The following is a 21807-nucleotide window of genomic DNA, read 5'->3' as shown; positions in this document are numbered from 1 at the left end:
AGCAACACAGAAAGTGGAATAGGAGGTGGGCCCTCAGTTTGCTGCCTACCCAGCAAGTGCATGGAACAGACACAGGAAGAGGCAGACTTTAGGGAAGTGTGCATCTTCTAAGTATCCATTTCAGCAGGCAGCTAATATTAGACAGTTCCACCGGTTTACTCAGCAGAAGTGGTGACTGACATTCAGCTGTGCTCTGCTGTGCAGCCAGAGGGCAGGGCTGTTTGACAAGCTTCAATCCGACAGCTTTTACATAATATGACTTTAAAACCATTGTTAATATTAAATCAACATCAGACTTCTCAGTTCCAGAGGTGTAATTCAATGTCTCTGCTTGCAACCAATAAGATTAGGTAACAACTATGCGATTGCAGTGACACTTTTTGTTCATCTTACTTGAATTCAACTGGTTATGCTTTATCCAAAGTATGAAGTATTTTGGAACAGTAGCAGGGAAGGGCTGAACTAGGGGACAAAAAGGGGAGGTAAAGAAGGCCTTTTATTACCACCTTCATGTCCTGGGGATGTTTTGGCTAATTAAACATGGTGTTCTCTTGCTCTTTTTTGTCTTGGTATCTGCTAACACCATGGTCTCAGTACAATAACATTCTTCCTACCTTTCTAAAGACAAAGGTATCTACTGCAACATTCTACCATAATCAAACATCTACATAAGAACACATGGTGAACCAAGAGAAAATGCCATCTCCATCTTATTGGATAACAAGAAAAATCCCAGTGTTAATGCAGGGTAAAGCAAAAACGGTTGCCTTTTCTGCCACATTACAAACCATTAACATAACTAAGTCCTTATTTTAACTTTTCAGAAACTTTTTCAATGATCACTTTTTGAGCATTGATACTTTTCTGAAGGCACAAATAACAGGCTATCTATACAGGCCCACTGTCCAGAGACACTGAGAGTTCCAGCTCTGTGTCATTGCACTGAGAGCAAACACACTCCTTGTCTATTTCTTTATATCAGAAAAGTCCAGATGCTTATGGGAACCTCATTAGTCAAAATATGGTGCCTAGTGCTTTAAAATGACAGGAGTTATTTCAGAGCTGCTGAAGTGTGACTGAGCACACTGATGAGTGCACACAGGTGTTTCCAAGCCCTGCCATGCTTTCTGCCAGTTCATCCAAATCTAATATCCTGCACCATGCAGTGCTGCTATTCACAGCCTCTCTTCAGATGAGAATGACAACAGCTGAATTTGCTCTGCTGTATGAAGGCTTCCTTAAGTAGACTTTCTCAGTAAATAACAAGGCTTTGTGAGGCCATCTATATTATTTAACATGTAAGTTCAGAGCTAATTTTTGTTTGCCTATTTTCATGCACCCTGAGGAGCACAGATAAAATTTGGCAGGTACAGACACAGGCAGCTCAGCTGTGGAGCAGTGTTTTCTTCATAAGGGAATTTTTTTCTTTTTGTTCACTTTTCTTCACTTGTAAATTCAGATATATTCTAAAAGCCTGCACATCAAATAAATTTAATAAAATTGTAGTTGAATCTAGGGTCACATCCCTAATTAATTTCCAACATTAAGATTATGGTCTATAAGCCAAGCATCAACAGAGACAAATAAGCTTCGTTTTACAGATGAGGAGCACAAACCCAGATGCTCCTGCCCTGACTTTAACAGTGAGTCTCTCACTGCTAAAGCCAGAAGTAACAGCATACCAGCATTTTTGTCGCTCAAGGGCTAATTTCTCAATTCATCTCCCCAGGCAGTTAAGTCACCCAAGTAGTGGGTTCAAATGAGTTCCCCTGGGGCTCCTTCAGTCCACAAATTTCAGTGCTTGGGGGGCTGATTCACTGTAGGCAGGCTGATCTGCCTCAGAGGAACCATCATCCAGGCAACCAGGCACCTGACTCAAAGCCTCAGGCTTCAATGACTTAGGGTCAGACACCTTCACTGAGACTTGTAGGGGCTGCAAATGCCTGGAAGCTCATAAAAATCAGGCCACAAATGCCTGAAACCATGCTTCCTAAACTGGAGGCCTTTTGAAAAAAGCCTGACTATGTTAGGATTTGCCCAAAGTCACACATCAAATCCATAGCAGAGTCAGGAACATAACAAGCCCTTAAGCTGTTAAAAGCCACCATGCTTCCACTTCCTAAAGTGAAATCCAAGTGTTGTTTACATACTACTTAAAAAATAAAGTGATGCAAAATCAGATTAACATTTTTGGCTTGTCTGATTTTTTTTTTTTAAGAACTTTATTATTACTTAAAATTATTTCAGTAAAAATACTACCTGCCTTTAGAATCACAGAATCAGACAAGTGGTTGAATTGGAAGGGACCACAGTGGGTCACCTTATCCACCTTCCCTGCTCAAACAGGGTCATCCCAGAGCACACGGCACAGGACTGCATTGGGATGGTGCTAGGGTATCTCAAGGGAGGGAGAATCCATGGCCTCTCTGGGCAGCCTGTTCCAGTGCTTGGTCACCCGTACAGTAAGTTCTTCATATTGAGATGGAACTCCCTGTGCGTCAGTTTCTGCCTGCTGCCTTTGTCCTATTGCTCAGCATCACCGAGATCCATCCCTTTGACCCTCCCTTCACACAGACATTGATGAGGTCCCGTCTCAGGAACAGCTGAACAGCTCCCTCAGCCCTTCCTCCTAAGACATGCTCCAGCCCCTCAATCATCCTTGCAGCCCCTCCGCTGGACAAAGATACCGCAGAAAGGCCACGTGCAATTCGGCAGGGCTTTCACAAGGCGAAAATGAATGCATTAACCACGCAGCCCGAAGCAAAGCGCAGCAGCTCTGCGTTTCCGGTCGCAGCAGGCCCCGCGGCGCCGCTCACCTGAGACGCTCTGGCGGCTCGAGTCCGCGTCCCCGCCCGCGGCGCTGGCGGCGCTGGGCGCGCTGTTGTCCACCCCGCCCAGCAGGGGGCGCAGGTGGCTCACCGAGACCTGCTCGATGAAGGAGGTGCCGTACTTGCGGAAGTACCACCACTCGAAGATCTGCAAGGCACACACGCCGTCAGGGCCGCCGCCCGCGAACCGCTCCTCCCGCCCGCTCCTCCGCCCCGGCCCCAGCCCGCTCCTCCCGCCCGCTCCTCCCGCCGCCCGCTCCCGCCTCAGCGCTGCTCCGCGGCCCCACAAGCGAGGCGGCACCTGCCCGCCTCATCCCTCTTAAATGAGACCCAGGTTTAGGTGCAAAATCTCAAATCTTGTCAACGCAATTATTTTTAATTTTTTTTTTTTTTTTTTAAATACCCCAAATAACGTCTAATTATTTCAGCTGTTGGTTAAATTGACCTCCAGAACACCCTCCCTCCCCGGGCCGCTATCAGCCACGCCGACTGGACGCTGCAGTCCGGGCTGGATCCGCCTCGCCTCAGCTCCCTCTGCAGCCCAGGGACTGTGAGGAAAAGCAGGTTTGCTTGTTTCCCCAGTAAATGCTTCCAAAGACATTCGCTGAGTTTAATTTTTTTAAAAAAAAGTTAAAAATGCCAAACAAACGCCAGGAAGTTGAATCCCGTTCCTTTTAAGATTTTTTTCCCCCTAGCTGAACTGTTTTTATTTTGTTTGGCCGACTTGGGCTGACTCTCCAAATTAGTTTTATTTTCAGGCATTTGTTTGAGCTAGCAAATCAGAAAAAAAAAATATTTACAGAGATCGACTTGGAAAATAGTTTCACAGCCTAAGAGAACACCTTGTAATTAAAATTATACACATAAATATATATCTGTGGTATTTTCAGCAAAAACATATATATTACTTGGTAAGAAAACACATATTTCAGGAAACCACATAAACCTGGAAATGAAGACTATTTCATAAAAATAAGGAAAAGGTTTAGACTGTAAAAATTGTAATGAAACACATGCTTATAATGAATAGGTAAGTTGCACTTGAATCGTCACCCAAACTTCCACATACCATGGGCAAACAAAACCAAATCTGAGAAATTTTGAGGAATTTGGCAGGACTTTGTAATACTGATTGCACTAAAAATTTGGAACAAAGAGTCTCTGCCCTTTCAATTTTCCTTGGTATCTCTACATGTTACACCAGTACTGACAGCTTTGATAACTTCTCTTCCTACTAGGCACAATCAACAATAAGGGGAAGGACTGTATTCACATCTTTGTCACCATCACTGTGCTGTTGGGCAGGTTTTGGTGGGTCAGCCAATAGACAGCTGGCTCTGGAAAGCTTCTTCAGGGTCTGCCTGCTCCAGAAAACTTCAGACCAAGCTTCACACACATCCTCCTTCAATATTTTTCAATTTTTAAGTTCTCTTGACCTTTTTATACAGTTGAAATTACTTCTGTCTCCATGAGATTAGATTGTCTGTAGACAAGACATACTTTTTACCCCACCCTGTTTAAAGGAAGGAGAAATAAATTTTCTGAGATAGAAGGAAAATGTTCCTCTCCAAAAGATGCTCCCAATGCATTCTGCACTGGGGCTTCCCCTAAATTCAAAGGTATTGTTAAAGCATCTAGAGGATTTATATAGAAGGACTCTATCTGCACAGGAGTGAAAAGCAATGAAGCTGGTGGCTATTTGAGATGAGCTCACACAAGATTGTGTGACAGCTCTGGAGATCACTCCCCAAAACAATCTAATGGCGTTTCTGGGAGGCATCAACAAGAAAGAATTGAGCAGTCTGGGGAGAAGACAGAAGGACCATGTGAACACCTAGCATTTGGGAAGCTAAACAGGTGGTCACAGAGAAACCAGAGCATTAGCATATTCAGATCTTTGTGAACTCTTTCCCACCCAAGTCACCAAAAACCTACACAAACTGGACAGTTCCTGCTTACACAGACTCTGAGGTGCATTTGTCATTGTTCTGGTTCCACTGGCATGTGCCTACAGCAGCACCCAGGTGGGAATGCCAAGTGCCAAGGATAGAATGCAGGATGCAGTGTCACTGAACACTAGTTCCACACTGCTGATAGGCTTCCCCTGGCATGCATCACTGCCTCTGAATGCTGGAGATGGTGAACAGGGAGCTGGCATAGGTGTGTCAGCTTTGGTTTTAGCTGTTCTCATGCTCTTAGGCACACCACACTTTTTAAAGGGGTTAAAGTTTATATCTTATGATTTAAGAGAGTATCATAAGCATGTGGCTGACCATAAGAGAAAGGCTATGCCATAAGATACAGTCACAGATCTGCTATGAATATCTGTTTCTGTTCTGTCTTTGAAAACCTTGGAACAAATCAAGGCACAAAAGCCACAGTTCTACCTGTCCAAAGTCTCAGAGGGAGAGGGTATTAGGAATGAAGGATTATAGTCTTGCACTGAGGCAAGGGACACTCAGTAAGAATTTCACTATAGTGTTAAGTCAAGGACTCAAGTACAGCTGCCAGACTGGCTGTGCAAAACTCAGAACCGTGTCTAACAAGCCTCATACTTTCTCTAAGAGGAAAAAAAAAGGTTTTGCAAAATGTGCTAATAAATTCCTGCTCATCATTTCAATCATGATCAGCTTTTAGATGAGGTCAGTAAAACCCAGAGAGGGAGTGAAAAGCACAAAAGCACACTTGAGCCCACTTGTCCTGCACAAATGTATACCAGCTGGAAAGCCATCACACTAAATTTCAATGAAACTGAGGGGACAATCACAAAGAACGTACATATATAAATGTAGTCTCTGCTACAGTTCAGCTGAGTGACAGAAACTTGCTCAAACATGTGACACAGTTGTAAGTCTGCCTCCTTAGACTTACAAATGAATTAATTATTTTTAAAAATTGCATTGAAGTTCATAAATTGTTTAAGGCAGTTTTGAAAAATATTTACTATGTTGAGTGAAACGAATGCTAGGAAACATCAGCCAGATCTCAATCCATACAGTCTCTTAGAAATTAAAGACATAAATCATCATCACCATCATGAGCCTTTGCTTGGAGTGATTTGTTCAGCATGTATGAGGAGGTAATTGTAATCTGGTATTTAAATCAAAACAATAAATTCTCTTTAGAGAATCTTTGCATCTTTCTCAGACAGTGTAATCTGCTTTGAAATCTGATTTCTATAAATCAAATTTGGCCTCTAACTGCATCATCCAGTTTGAAAGCCATGTGAAGTCATCAATCTTAACAGTTCAGCAGATGAGAGCTCATCTGATATAATAAATTACTATAAGGATTAATTACCCATTGACAGAGATCTGAAGTAGACAAAAAATTAATCAGGTGATTTCTGTACCACTTACAAAAGAAAAAGCCACCTCATTTCTTTCATATACATACAGTGTGTGGAGAACTCATCTTCAGAGATCTCCCCTTCACAGCAGTGGCAAACTTCTTGAGGGTTTTTCTAGTTGGTGCCTTTGCTTTCAAATTGAAACAGGGTCAAACATCTCCAAACCCTCAAGGGATTTTTGGGACCATAATGTTCACAAGGACCAAGTCAAAACCTATTCTGAACATTTTCAGCTTTTTGTAAAGAAATGCAAATTTAAATTTTTAGGTTTTTATCTGGTACAGGTATTGCTTAATTTAAGAGTATTTGATTTTGTAAATTTTGTCTTCTTAATGCACTTCTCTTCTCTTATGCAATGAAAATGTTACACTCATCCTCCTATCTCCGCTCTCAAATACAAACAATCCCAGATAATTTTATTTGTCTCTGTAGCAATGAATCTATTCTGCATTACTTGGCTATCAAAGCTGATCTTTCTGCACAGTTTTCAGAACAGATATTCCATTATACATGCATCAATTCACAAGGGATGGTTTTGGTGGTGGTTCTCACTGGACCAAGGAGCAATGTCTATCAATGATTTGAATTATGCTTTTCTGTTTCCCATATCTGAGACAGGCATCCTCTCTTAGAGCAAACACTATCATTCCCTCCTAGTATATGTGTACGGAGTCTTCAACAGAAGTAATAAAGGATTTCATTTGCCAGTAACTTCCAAGCTCAGATTTCTCTTTCAGTCTTGTAATGAGAGTTTCAGGTCTCAGAAGGGTAGATCTGGATTACTATTCAACCAATCTAATGGATTTAAAGGAAATATACTTTCTGGAGGAACAGCATAGTGATAGTAAGACTTGATTCCATGGTTAAGCCTATTTTATAAATAAAAGGGACCGCAGCACAGGTTTGGCACAAGTAATCCATGCTGTTTGTTTGCTAGTACTACCTGGCCTGGGTCAACTCTGCCAGGCAATGACTGCAAATGTTCTAGTGTATTACAGCCCAGGAGCTGTTTCCAGGAGACAGCATGGAAAAGGCCATCCATGTTTTGGGAGGCAAGAATGTTTGAGTCTGACTGTACAATGCTACTTGTCTTCTGACAAAGCAAGCTGCTGGTCTGTTTTATTTAGCTGTTAGGGATAGCCAGTGACTCCAGGAGATCCTCCAGTCCTGCCCACCTTGGATCTTGGAAACAGCATGCCTCTGATCATACTGAGTGTCCTTAATGACAGCCTTGAAGGATAAGCACCTCCATTCCTTCTGGACTAAATACAAACACTCAGCATCCTCTTAGACTCTGCTCCTGGTTACTGAACCCCCATTTGTCTTATCTCAAAGAGTCAGCAAGGAGAACATGCATGCAGTGCTTGTGGGCAGTGTATTCAAAATAAATAGCTATTTACTTAATCCACCTCTAGAAATACAGAAATGCAAAAAAAAAAAAAAAAAAAAAAAACCCAACAAAAAAGGGCCTGGATTGTGTGTATGACTTCTCTCAACACTGTGTAAATCCCACCTAGTTATGCTACCATTTTCTTGTCTGCGGACTGGCTTACAGCCTGCCTTCCAATAGATCCTTCCTCTCTCTCATCTGCTCCCTGCCTTCCAATAGATCCTTCCTCTCTCTCATCTGCTCCTTAGCAAGGGTTTCCAGTTTCTTAGGAACTCCCTGCAATGATTCTGCCCTTCCTGACCTGTGAGCCTTCTCTGAGCAGAGCAGAAACTTTGAATGGTTACCATGCATTGCTTTTCAGCCCTTGAAGGCTGTCCCTGCACAACTGTCAGACTTTCACAGTCTGTGGCAGCACCCAGAACTCAGTTACCTTTCTGCCCCTCAGTAGCAGACTACACAAAGGTAGTGAAACAAGCAGAAGATCAATTGGCATCTACAGAAAATAAGACAAGTCCTGTGCTACTCAGGCCCTCTCTCAGACTTCCTGTATTGGTGCCATTAGCTACAAAAGGCTGTGACTCTGACAGTATGCTATATACTTGGGTAGTAGCAAACAGCCTAGCTGCTCAATGCTAGGCAGTGTGTAGACTCATGCTCTACCTCTGTAGGCTGGCTTTCTAATTCTTGCATCTGAAAGGCCTGGGATTTGTTCATTGCAGAATGTTTTTCATTGTGTAGCAGACAACACTTACTACTGTCCCAAGCTCAGAAGTAGAATAATGAGGAATTGTTGGTGGAGATTTAAGTATGAGGTTCACTTCTACCTGTGCTTTGTTAGAACTGAGGCCATCAGTTTGCAGTGCAAGTGCCTCACATGCTTGCTGAGCAACTTTGGTGATAACTATATGTTAAGTATGTGGCTTTATTTAGAAAGCTCAGTGGCATTTACATAGTTCTAGCTCACAGCATTTACTGGATGTCAAGTGTGTTTCATGACAGTTTTATTACCCTACCTGTGGGAAAACCTCAGCCTCCCAGACATTGAATACAATGCAGCTCATTGTATTCTGTGAGACAGAACACTGTATATTACTGGATTAAAAGTAACTGTAGTGGAACCAAGTTTCCAATACAGGATTTCCAATGCAACTGTGGACTAACTCTTGTTCTTAATTTTGATGCCTACAACACTGCATGGATGAAGTGAATATATGCTAAATTGTTAATTTTTAACTATGAGCTACAGTCAAGTAATTGCTAAGGAAAATGCTTGAGATAGAAAAGTATTTTCTGTACAGTTCTGACCTATAAGAAAAAAGGTCTGAAATCCTTGCCACAGCAAGGCCAGAATTTTACCTAAAGATTTAAAACAAAGTAAGAGACAAAATAAGACAGGAGTGTAGTGTTTTGCAAAGGAGTAATGTAGTATTCAATTGCCCAAAGGTGAACTTTGCAGTCATTGTTTCATGACCCAAACATGAGTTAGTAAAAGCAATCACTTTCCCATGAGTTATCACACTTATGAAATGATGGAATTTTCCATTATTTCATAACCTGCGGTGCTGTGATTTCTCCTTCTGATTAGGAACGGGAGCCAACTGATAATGGAAAGAAATCTGCCAGCCCATATGGTGGAAAATTCCAAGCAATAATAGTACATCTAGTACCCTAGTCATGTAGATTTGACAAGAGAATGCTTATTTTATAAAAGAACTTCGCTTTATACTATTAACAGGACTGAGAATCCTTTAGAACTGATGATGCTGTGTAGTCTGATGTAAGCATGTGGCAATGTGGACAATTCACAATGTTACTGGTCATGGTAAACAGCATGTAAAGTTGGGCCACTAATAAACAGCATGATTAAGAAATATTTAATCTGAAGCACACTTGGGCTAATGACGGGCTAGCACCACCTCACCAGAACTTAATCAGCTATCTTTTCTGATGTGATCTGTTCATCTTGCAGTTTCTTCTTTCTATGACCACATCTTGGTTCTTTTTCCATTATCAAATTTACAGAAAACACTTTCTTCTCAGCACAGACAATCGTCCCTACAATTTAGGGTTCCTGGCTGTTACCTGTCTGGCCTATATACCTTTTTCACATTTAGGTGCCATATGAACAGCAAACAACAACTGACAGCACTAGTGAAGATTAAAAAAAGATGTAAAAAAAAAAAAGGCTTTCAGTCTGATTTCTGTGTCTATACCTCCATCATCTCACTGTTTCTTCAGCTTGTTCTTAATGGACTTTCTCATGCAATACTAAGGGCACAATTAATTAATAATTAATTAATAATTAATAATTGATTAAGGCACAATCTGATTTCTTCGTGAAAGGTTTCTATTGCTGTTCTTTTTCCCCTTCTCCATATCATAATCTTGAGTACTTCTTGCCACTTCCTTCTTGTACTTCCCATCAAAGTACAGCACTTAGAAATCTCTTGCTTACAAGTTGCCTGCTGAGTTCATTCCTCAGAAACTGCCTTAATGACTATAGTATAAAATGTACCTACATGCACAAAGATGAATTTAGTTCCACATAAATTAGTCACTTTTCAAAGTTTTTATTCCTGTTTGATTCTGTAATGTAGTTCAATAGACCAAAAAATAAACTGTCTTTGTATTGCCACCTCCTCCAGCTGTCTTCACCCTGTAGCAACAAATTCGGAACTGTGTCTGTGAAACCCATGTTATTTCTCTCAATCCTCCTCATCTTGGTAGTGGGGCCCAGCATTTTCTTCTTTTTGAGTGCCAGTGCTGAACGTAACATTATTTTCCTCCTGTGCATTTAAGTGAGTTCTGCTGAACTGAATCCAAGTCTTACAGGTCTGGCTCCTGCTCATATTCTGAAAGTTCTGTTGATGTCTCTGGAGCTCCGTTGTGTGCTTTGGGGCTCAATCCATACAAGACTGATGAATGCCCAAGGTGCAGACATTAGGTAATTGCCTTCTGCTATGAGGAAACTCAGAGCATGGCACAGCACCAGTGCACCTGCTGCTTTATACCTGAAATCATCTAAGTGATGAGAGTCTCACAGGCATTCAATAGTCAAGGGTGCCATTTGTTTATCCACATCAGCTACAGGCAACGTGGAAGGAAGTGAGAGGTGCAGATTCTCCAAACCAAACTGATTGTGTTCAGCTAGGATCCTAGTTGCTTTCAGGTTTCTCTGAGATTAGTACATCTGAGGTGATGTCAACCAGCCTCTAGCCATGTTTCTCTCTCTCTCCTCTTCCCACTTATCAGTACAATATCTTCCACTTGGTCTCATTGGTTCAGTTACATGCCTAGTGTGATGTGGTGAGGGTCTACAGCTTGTATCCTGCAGATTTTAAAAGCCTACAACTTGAACAAACAAGACTAAAACAAAAAAAAAAAAACCAACAAAAAACAGGGAAACCATTCCCTGAGGAGGGGAAGTGGAGGGAAAGGGGCTGATCACTTCTCCTGGCTATCTAGAGACAGGTCACATGGGAATGATTCAAAGCTGTGAAAGGGGAGGATCAGACTGAACATTAGGAAGAGTGAGAAAGTGGTCAAACACTGCAACAGGATTCATTGAGAGGTGGTGAATGTTCCAAGCTTGTCAATGTTTAAGAGGCATTTGCAGAATGCTCTCAGTAATATGTTTTAACTTTTGGTCAGCCCTGAAGTCATCAGGCTGCTGGACTAAATTCATTCTGTTCTGTTCTGTGTTATGCTGTACTGTTCATTTGTGTAAGCAGTAAACCAACTCTCAGCAGTGAGGAAATAAGAACAGATCACATACAATAACATATATATATGTACACCCTGTTAATTCTTATCTTTTTAAATCTTCATTTATTTCTATGAAGATATTTAACAAAATGCTCTGCTTTGGACTCCCGCACTGTGATAGTATTATGATTTACTCCACTGCATCAATTTGCATGAAGAGGCCCTCAAGAATTAAATATGGGAGGAGGGTTTTTAAAATGGTTTAAAAATACAGACATTTAAGCAAATAGGCAGATGTGCACTGGGAAAGATTCTAGAAGCAAAGATCTGAAATAATTATCCCTTGGAATCCTGGCACCAGAACTGGTGTTTCTCTAATAAGTTCTGCTGTATCTTTCTGAAAGGACCACACTCAGCTGAGATAGTTGGTACCTTTCCTCCTCTTCCTTTTATTGACCTTTTTTTCATTTCTGTACTACTAGTCAAGGAAAGCATTTAAGTTCAAACACTCGTTATGAATTTCTGTAGGGTTATTACTAAGTAACATTGTTCTCAAGACTTTTTTTCTTCAAAGATACAGCACTGAAACATCTTTTTTTTTGTCACTCCCACAGAAAGAGACATACAAATAAAAACAAATTTTATGTGCTGCAGAACTATAAGTTTACAGAAGAAAAAAAGATATCTATTAGTCTGCATGAAGCCCAAAATTCAATTCTGGATATCAAAATCAAATTCTAAAGTGATAGTAATAGATGTAGTACTTACCAAAATAAGTCCCGAGATTAATGAGGATGTGCCTGTCAGGGCAACATAGAACTTGGGGGTTAATGTGTTCAAAAACATACTCACTGAAAAAGAAAAGAGAGGAAACTGTGAGTACAAGAACAGGACATGTTCTTCACATGCCCCTTCCTCCTCCCAACTGCAGGTAAGTTATTGCCTTAGCTTTAATAAAAAGGACAGTTAAAATAACATCCTATTCCATCTGCCTAACATGCAATAAAGTAGAATATTAGACTGCCACATGCAGAATTTTGTTTTCACAACAAAAATCAATCACAAGGCATTGGAAAACAGTTGCACACATGCCTGGGACTTTCCTATTTCCGTCAGTGCCCCACTGACATAGAGTTTGTGATTCCTCATGATAAATGGAAAACATCTTATTATATGCCTTTGTTACTCAGTTTCCTAAGATTTCTAACTGCAACTATCTCAACATCCTGCATTCAAAATTGTCTCAACATCCTGAAGATCTTGAAGTTTAAGCTTTTTACTTCTCACTACCTTGGTTCCTTAGTTACAAAGTACAAGATAATGGCATTTTCCTAATTCCTTTGACTGCTCCAAAGTTGGTGAACCACACAGTATGACAACAATGAATAAGTGATTAGAAAAAGACCTGATTAGCTTTCTGTTAGTAAGGAGTAAAAAGTGTGATAGTTTTCCAGTTTATCTGAAATCTAGGGAAGAAGTGAAGTCAAATGAGCAATTCTATCTGTATGGGCTTCTGGAAACCCACAGGGATTTTCAAGATATCCCATCTTGAAAGCTGCTGAGAAAATCACCAGGTAGTCATGCTCATCCCCCATAGAAAATCCCTATGGCTGGCTTTAGGAGAGTAAAATATTTTAGGTGTTTGATGACTACTAGAAAGAACTGGAATTCTACTAAATTCTAGATGTTTAAAGAAAATGCAACTTTCTATCATTTCCATCTTCCACAAATGAAAAAATTCCCTATTAAACCACATAAAGGGTTAGAATACCTTTTGTAAACAACCCTACTGGTCTCATCCTTTGCCAGTGCCAAAGATTTTCTCATACATATATACATTTATGTATATACACACATATATAGTTTTGTATCATCAAACATATGATTCACTTTCCATGACCAGTAAAAAAACAAATTATTTTCCAAAAGTGCATCACTAAAAGAGATTAAAGCCCTGCAATTCAGCTGCTCTGTTTGGGTTTTGGCTGCTTGTTTTCTGTGTTGTTTTTTGTTTTTGTTTTTGTTTTCATTGAAAAAGCTGTAAAGCCTTAAAATGGAACGGTCCTTTCCAAATCCACTGGAGTGGCATTAAGCACCAAGCTGATACAGTAAGTAATAAATCTGGTGGTTTTTAATGCCATTGTACATTTTCTTTCCCAAATGCACTGGATGCCAGATTCTCAGTTAGTGTAAATCTGCATCACATCCTTAAAACTGCTGTGTGCAACACAGCTATACTGTCTCAATCCTTCCTTCCTTAGGTCTAATAAAAGCAGACTTTGAAGTAGTAGTCCCTGCTTTCTTCAGCCACAGCACCTACACACCTAAGCACCTAAGTAGGAAGAAGAATAGAGAAACTGAAATAGCTTTGAAATGGCTTCACCAACTACCCTCAGTCTTTTAAAAGCAACATTTCTCATTTTGGAATGCAAATACAAGCCAGAGACAAACTGTGTCACTGAAGAAATTTCAGACTGCCAGTGAAACTGCTTCCTTTGCTTAGCTCAGGATATGCCTGAGAGTGAATATGCTATGATGGGTTGTAGATGCCTGTGTTCCACCTTGTAACATAGTATTACTGCAGTGCCAACAATAACATGAAAAGCCAGGCAGCAAAATACTTTACAGGGGAGCTTTCTCTTCCACTCTCCTACCACAGCTTCACAGCTTATGGAATACTGGAACTTTTCCTGTTCAAATTTCCCATTACCCTGGAGGTAATTTGATTTTCAAAGTTGTGAGCCATCTAAGTCTATTGTGAAGATTCCACATGAGCATATCCACTGAATAAGGATATAATCTATTTGTTTTAAATATTATTACTGACTTCCATCCATAAAAATTGTTTTGGGAAATACACCCCCACTTACAAGAGCCCTCTCAATAAATTAGCTCCAAGGAGCTCATCACTGATGTAGATTGAATAAGGCTCATAGGAAATGCTATTAGCTTTCCTCTGTCACCACTCTTTTACAAGCAATGCATACTGGTTTATAAAGAAACTCTCAGATGTGAATGGAGATTGAATTTAATTTATCTATAATTGCCTCAAGTGTTAATGCTTTCTTCTTTGCCTGCACATATACTGGTGCTCCTTTATACTCCTTACTATAGGCTGCTGCCATTATTCACTTTGACAGCTTGGTCACAGGAACTCACAAGGTGAACAGATATGATGCTGGATGCTTTTAGATTTTAGGGACCAGACTCCCAGATAACTGAAATAACTCAGCAGATTTGATACACATGCACTCAATGACCAGAGCTGTTTATCTGGACTGTATCTCTCTAATCCTTTGGTCACTCTTTTACCCACTCATTAAATATAAGAATCTTCTACTTCATTATGAAAAGTATCACCTTTAGCCAATTATTAGCTACTGTCCCAGTTCCCTTGTCTCCATAAATATTAACAAAAGGAAATACTTTCTAACAAGAAACATATCTCCAAAACAGTAAAACTAAGCATGCGTAGTTTGACTATTTTTATTCTGAAGTCAATGAGAATTCAATCATTGTTTGTGGAAACTACATCAAGGCCTAGTTCCCATAATAATTAATCTCAAGAGTAAAAATCAATCCACTTTTGCATTGTGATATATATCATTATACAAAAGGGAGCATTTCTTTATAGTCAGCATTCTGACACTGAATAAATCACTACCATATCCAGTATCTTCATCCCCCAGTGGAATCAAGGCTCCTGAGTGTGTTGCAGTAAACTAGAGCCATTAGATAATGCTACCTGTCCATCTGCCTAAATTTGGATAGCAGTATTTTTCTTCTTTATTTCCATTTGATGATGTAGTAGGACTGAGGAACAGAGAGAGATTTCTGAGAAATGCGAGCTGAAGACAATAGCAGATGAATGCAGAATAAAGAAGCCAGATAGAATCACCAGCAAAAGGTAGTACTGTATGTAATTATTTCTGTTCACAAAGGGAAGATGTTGTAGCTATTCAATTCGGAATATCATCTCTCATCTGTAACTTGGTAGGACTTAAAAAGGGCAAGTAATGACTATCTAGACAAAGAAACTTGTGGCAACTTGTTGGAAATTACTGTCAAGTCCTAATTATTTGCACAGGCTTTTGACAATGAATGATCTATTTTAGGTGTGTTAGTACAGCTTGTTTTGTATTTTTTTAAAGAAAAAACATGACCCATAAATTCTGTCTAGAAAAGCCAAACATGTCCACTTATGAGAGACTCCTGGCCTAGCAAATATCCATCCCCTCTTTCTTCCCTTCTTTTTATTACTTTCATTTTAATAATACTTGAGGCATCCAGAATAAGGCATATTTACATTTTCAGAAATGCCTAAGTTGCACTGGTAAGTAATTTCATCCCTCTGTATACTATCTAGGGAAGGACTGTTATTTCACTGTTAACTGTGCGTGCTCACAGAGATGAATTTACATGCTATTTGATTCACAGCAGACAAGTTACAAAAGTAGTATCTAACATTCCCAGCTGAGACTAATCAAAAGAGGTGATTGAAATATTTTTGAAACTAGATGCCATTTCATTCCTGTTATATATATTACTCATTTCCAATACTTGTGATTAATTCTGAACCTGGGAATAAACACAAGAGGAAAAGCCACGTATTTTTCAAGTAACAAAATCCTTGAAACATGTAAAATGTATCACTCAAGATGATAAAAAACACCCTTGCTTTATAAATTTCTTCAAGGTCTTCAGGCATTTGGAATTCAAGCGTGTGAAGAACCACAGTAGAAAATACTGGGGTTGAACTGCTGAAAGTATCATATTAGCTGCTGCATCTGTTAATTACACTAGCAGGTCACTAAGGGAGGGAGCACAACAAATGACCAACTATACCCACATGGAGATGTACTAAAATAACAGCCCCATTACCTACTTCTGAATGTGAGATGATATAAATGTATAGTAAGGTGCAAATAAAAATTTAATAGCAATGTAACATAAATCATATACACAATAGATAAAGCAAAGACAGGACAGCATCATTTATGGCATTTCTTTGTTATCTATCTCAATAGCCTTGTTAAATAAAAAAAAAATGCACAAATAAATAATAGATAAATTAAGTTAAATAAATAAATAAATAAAATGTAACTAGGTAGTTAGTTTTGTAAGAGCAAATTGCCAGAGAACATATAAAAGTTTAGAGTCACAGAGCCCTTTTAGTGTATTAGCAGTCCTTAAGTCATCATGGCTATGATATTCAAGTCTGCTGCACTTTCTACCTCTGCCCTCCATAATATGTGCTTGGTATGCAGACTGATGCAACCTCTTTTAACACCAGTGCCAAGAGCCCTAAATCCCTTAGACAGGCGACAAGCTAAGAAACCTATCGTTGGAGACCTTTGACACAGCAATTCAACTTCTTTTCACTGCAACCATCCATTCAGGCTGCTGTTCCAACACAGTACAGAAGACAGGGCAGTGACTGGTTTGTTTCACAGGGGCCTCTGCTTGGATTAATGAAGCTCCCCAGCTCAAAGTTGTAGCAGAAATAGAAGAACTCTTCTACCAAAGTGTAAGCAAAGAGGGCAAAATTAAGTTCAATAAACTTCTTTTCCTAAATGCATAAACTTTCCCTCTCAGTATGAAATGCTGCATACGCTTGACTTTAATTGAACTGTTTGTACATAAACTTTCTGAACTCTCAACCCCTCCCTCATAAGAATGTTGCCTATAATATACTTTTGGGAAAACACACTAGGGTCAGGCTGAATTACACATTATGTACTATGATGGTCTCCAGCTAAATATAAATACATCAGATCTAGCACAGAGCATTGTCTCAGAAAAACAAAAGCACTTTTACCAATTACCAAGATTTTCCCTGGGAAGCTATGAAGGTTTTTAACTTCCTCAGTCTTTTTAAAGACATTACCAAAGAAGTAAGCATTCAAAAGTTTCAGAATCCTGCAGAGAGGTTTTCCATTTACTTGTTGCAGATGCCATGCAGCTTCCTTCTGTAAGGCCTTTTGTCTAGATCTGTTTCCAAAACCTGAAAAAATTTCTCACCCATAAACAAGTATGTGGCCATTCCAGGCAGAAGCAGCTGGTGTCTTATCTGTGCATAAGGAAATCCAGATGCCCACTCACTTTGCTTAACCATCCAGTCCCATCCTAAAGGCATGAGGCAGAATGAGAGTCACATTCAGACACCTGGAGCCTGTGCTAATGGCCAGGAGTCTGCAGCTCTCAGTTACTTCTGGATCAGAGCCCAGGTGAGAGAAGATGGTGATGTACCAGAAGCCTCCTGTTACTTCAGCTCTGATTAACTACATAGTTGTGCATAATCAAAGTTCTGCCCATACAGACATTTCAAATTAGTGAAATAAAACTTTCTGGACTGAAGACCACCACACTCCCTCTTCCATGTTTTTTAAATGTAGGTTTTCCCTTTCAATAGAATAACACAATGAAAAGGGAAAGTGAGTAGGGACAGTCCTTTGGGGAAAAATTGGGTATTATGGGAGAGGCTTTCAGCCACAAAGTACATCCCAAAGAGAAGAAAGAGCGGATGGCAGTAAACACAGGACCAGTTAAGTGTCAAAAAATTTCATGTTAATTTACTTATAAGTGAAAAATAAAGAGTTTTGAAAATGGTAACTAACATTCTTCCCACTTTGTGACCCAGCTGCTCACTAAGCAAATTATATCCAGCATAGAAAACTGAAACAGATCTTACTAGATTCAGTTCATCTTTTCCCCAAAAAAATGCTGCCTGAGGATTGCAAACAAATTGGATTTCATCATTCTTCCCAACATGCTAACATGTTAAATATCTGAAGGCCAGAGTGACACAATGATCTGTGCTGGCTTGCTTTTCAACACCAAGTCTATATTCATATTACAATCTCCCAAAGTTACTGAAGTGATCAAAACTCTTGTCTCACTCCTAGCAGGAATTAATCTGTGCTGGCTGTGGAGCTCTTGGGACTTAGACAAATACACTGCATCCTTCAGAGAGCATTACCCATTCAGCTTCTTACAGTAAGTTTGCTCATCCCCACTGTGAACAGTATATAGGGAAATCTAACTGATAAGAGATAAGAATCAACACAGAGTTGAGGGCAGAAGGGCATACAGGTTCATCAAGGAAACCAGATCTGTGAGACAAAAAAAGCACTTAAGATCCTATTGTGACTTAGGAAAGGAAAAAGAAAAGAAAACCAGGTTAGAGGTAGACTACTGAAATACAAAGTTGAGTTAAAAGAAAATTTAAAAATGGAATGAGAATAAAAATTATCAAGCATAGAAAGATGATGAGGCAAGAGCAGCAAAAGTAAAAAAAAAAGACGTAAGAAATGCCACAGGCAACATGAATGTAAACAAAGGCTATTTTTACTTTAGCAAGAGATGCTTTGCATGTCAGAAGTACCTTTTCACTGGGAGAAATAAGACTGCCAACAATAACAGCTTTGGTCATTTGGGAAGAGATGGTGTCCAGAAGTTATTCCTTGCTATCAAATGCACCCCAAAGCCTTTTCTCACAAACTATTAAACCCTTAATAAAAGGTGTTAATAAAGGTTCTCATCCCCAGCTATATTTTCCCAGAATGTCCTGCTATGGTCAACAGCTACACTATGTGTAGGAACAGAGAGGTTAGGCATTCAGGCAGAAGATGCACTATAGCCACCCCAAGGAAAACATTCTGTATTGGGAGTTAAATACTAAAGCCAACTTACAGAACTAGACCCAAGCAAAGTATTTTGCTATTCCATTTGTCTGAGATCATGAACTCCCTACCTTGTGGATTTGGGGAGAGTAAAAATATGAAGAAAATAAGAACTTTTCCGAATGCAAGCCACTATTATAATGCAAATTTTCTGTCACATAGTTACCCCTGCCAAGGGACTGGGACATTTGCTCTTGCTTTTACAATGCAGTGGCAGCACGAGTTAATTACACAGCATCTGTTAATTGCAGAGCATGCTGCACGAACACCAAGATTTGCTAATAGTTGGCAGCAGAATCCCTTCTAAAAAAACCCCCACAGAATTTCCATTTAAAGAAAACAAGGGAGAAGCCACTTCCCTTGCAGCCCTTAGCTATGAGGGACTGAACTATGCATTTCTTTATGAGCATCACGGTGTCCTAATGCTAAAAGCAGACTAATGATATTAATAATGTACAAGTGGAAAGGAAATAATGGGTCAAACATGAATTGGGCATCAAGAATGAGCAATGATGTCTTGAGTAGTGATATTAATACTTGGATTTTTAGACATGTGGATGTATAAAGTCATGCTGTTGCTTGGTTGTCAGTCAAATTCTCTTGCAACAGTTTCAGCTTTAATTCTTCAAAAATCAGGATGCTTGCAAATTGATTTGAAACACTGTCATTATACACATCACCCCTGCAGGTTTAGTTTCAAGAATCATGACTTCTTGTCTTAATTTTTCACTTCAGCAGCACTGCATGAAGAAGTGCTCTCTCAGATTTGTGATGGATGTCTTTGCAGGCAGAACCAGCCCAGATACTGGAGAGAGCACCTTCACAGTTAGGCTGTGGTTTCCCGTTCTAATCACACACATACCAGCTTGTGTATCACCAAATTCCCCAACACAAAAGCAAAGGAAATCCTGATGAGATGCAAGAGCCAAATGAGGATGGATTCCCCAGAGGACTCTCAGGTGACTGCAAAGTATCACCATGCAGAGACATCTTCTACCTTCTCTTGGATACACACTTATAAAAAGAAAGCAGGAGTAGGACAAGAATATGGCTGCTGTACAGTTTATCAGGTAGATGTTTTAAAGCCTTTTAGGACTTCAATTTAGGGTGCACAGCAATTGGGCTCTACCGAAAATCAATAGTATGTATTTCATTGCAAAAATGTACATAAACATTGCAACAAAATACCTTATTTTCCACTCTCCACCCCAAAGTGTTCAAAGAAATCCCTATTTCAAGATTACTCTAAATATCAACTAACCATTCATGTAACTGAACTGACAGATCTTTATCCAGTTTGACAAAGATTTTTACACTCTTTGAGAGGTTAAACACACCTGTTACCTTAACTACTGATTATTCTAAGGCATTACATAGATCTATGTGGTTTAGCCTTTCAAAGCTGTATTAAAACAAAAGCCAATTACTAAACCTAATTATCTAGAGTCATTTAAGAAAATTAAGGGCTTTTGTTCCAAGTACCAGATCAGTACAGCTCTCTCAATGGAATGGGTATGTTTTGCCCTCTTCTTTCATGCAACACTCAGGGAGGCAACTGCACCATTAAAACTTTTTGATGTTGGTTCATTAGCTGTGTAAAGAATACCCTAAACCAAAAGTTTGCCACAGTGATTAATTCCAATGCCACAGATAACAAAGGCTAATCTACTCTAGAGAGACAAATCATACAAAGAGTTTTCATCAGCATTCCACAAAAGAGAAAATCTCCCATCGGTTCCCATTATCCAGGAACCTCTCTCAAAAGAACTATTCCTGTGCTAAGACAAAAGAGACACATGAACAAAGCACCCTCAGCTACCCTGCAGCCTCCTTTTGTGCCTCCTTTTATTCCAGGCAGGATTTGATAGGAGCACTAAACCAACATATACGAGCAGTGCTACACTTTCCATCCTTGTGGGTTGCATTCCTAGGCATACAAAGACAGGAGCACCATCATTTCCGCAACATTGTCTCAGCAATGAAAAAAAACCAGAAAACTGGGCTGAAATTTGCAAATTGACTAAACCTTTTCTTTTAAAAACTTTTTTTTTTTTTTTTTAATTAAATTCTGGAGAAATACTCTATTCCAGACATTTCTGCCCTAACCTTGGCAGCCTGACTCTATATAGTAAATCTATTTTGGGAGTCTCTAAGATGCTCATCTCTTTGCATAGAAGAAATTGCAAGGTGCTTCTTGGAATAGAGTTGAACTAGAAAACACTTTCATAGTTAGAGCCAGCAACATCATGAAAATTCCCTGGAGATCTACAATAGCTGATATCATTATCCTATCATCAAAAACTCATCTACTTACAAAATCAATAAGGTGTTTGTGCCATTTTTCTTCTATAAGAAATTTCAACCTATGATCAATTTTTGTGTGAGGCAGGGATTTATATATATATATATTTTTTTTTTTTTTCAGTAATTGATGGCCTGGGTAATGTGGCACAAAAATAAGGGGGAAAAGATTTTTCCATCAAGTGTGATTCATTCTTGCTATGCATCTAATAATCAGCTTTTCCCTTCAAAATATTCTTAATACTGAGTGACTCACACAGTAATTGTACCAAAAGAAAAAGAAGACAAGGCAAGTAGAAAACTTTTACCTCTTTGCCTCCATTTTGGGGTATTTGGAAGAAAGCATAGCAGCAGGTTTGACAAGTACTGTATAATCTCCATTGTCTACTAGTCTTTTGGGATACCCAACACTTATTAAAATGGAAAAGGCTCTCCAGTAACTCTGCAGACAGAACTGCAATCTGCATTCAGGACCTGACTGATGAGGAGACAAACGTCAGGGGGAAATTTTGCATAATAAAGATTTTCAGTAGAATGGGCTCCAGAGAAAGA

The 21807-nt window shown here is 39.5% G+C and overlaps 1 protein-coding gene across 3 annotated transcripts in view; it reads right to left on the bottom strand.

Moving 5' to 3' along the window:
• The window catches only part of ST7 (suppression of tumorigenicity 7), a 128533-nt gene that overhangs the window by 44830 nt on the left and 61896 nt on the right, over nucleotides 1–21807 (bottom strand). For all 3 annotated transcript variants that reach the window (XM_056515870.1, XM_056515850.1, XM_056515859.1), the window contains exons 2-3: nucleotides 12041–12123; nucleotides 2817–2976 (exon numbers count right to left, since the gene is read on the bottom strand). In XM_056515870.1, the coding sequence (XP_056371845.1) occupies nucleotides 2817–2976; nucleotides 12041–12123 (243 nt within the window). The remainder of the gene's footprint in view (nucleotides 1–2816; nucleotides 2977–12040; nucleotides 12124–21807) is intronic.

This window comes from Oenanthe melanoleuca, chromosome 1A (assembly GCF_029582105.1).
Source record: "Oenanthe melanoleuca isolate GR-GAL-2019-014 chromosome 1A, OMel1.0, whole genome shotgun sequence".
Classification (NCBI taxonomy): domain Eukaryota; kingdom Metazoa; phylum Chordata; class Aves; order Passeriformes; family Muscicapidae; genus Oenanthe; species Oenanthe melanoleuca.
The sequence above is the reverse complement of the archived record's forward strand: the minus strand, read 5'-3'. Positions and strand labels throughout refer to the sequence as shown.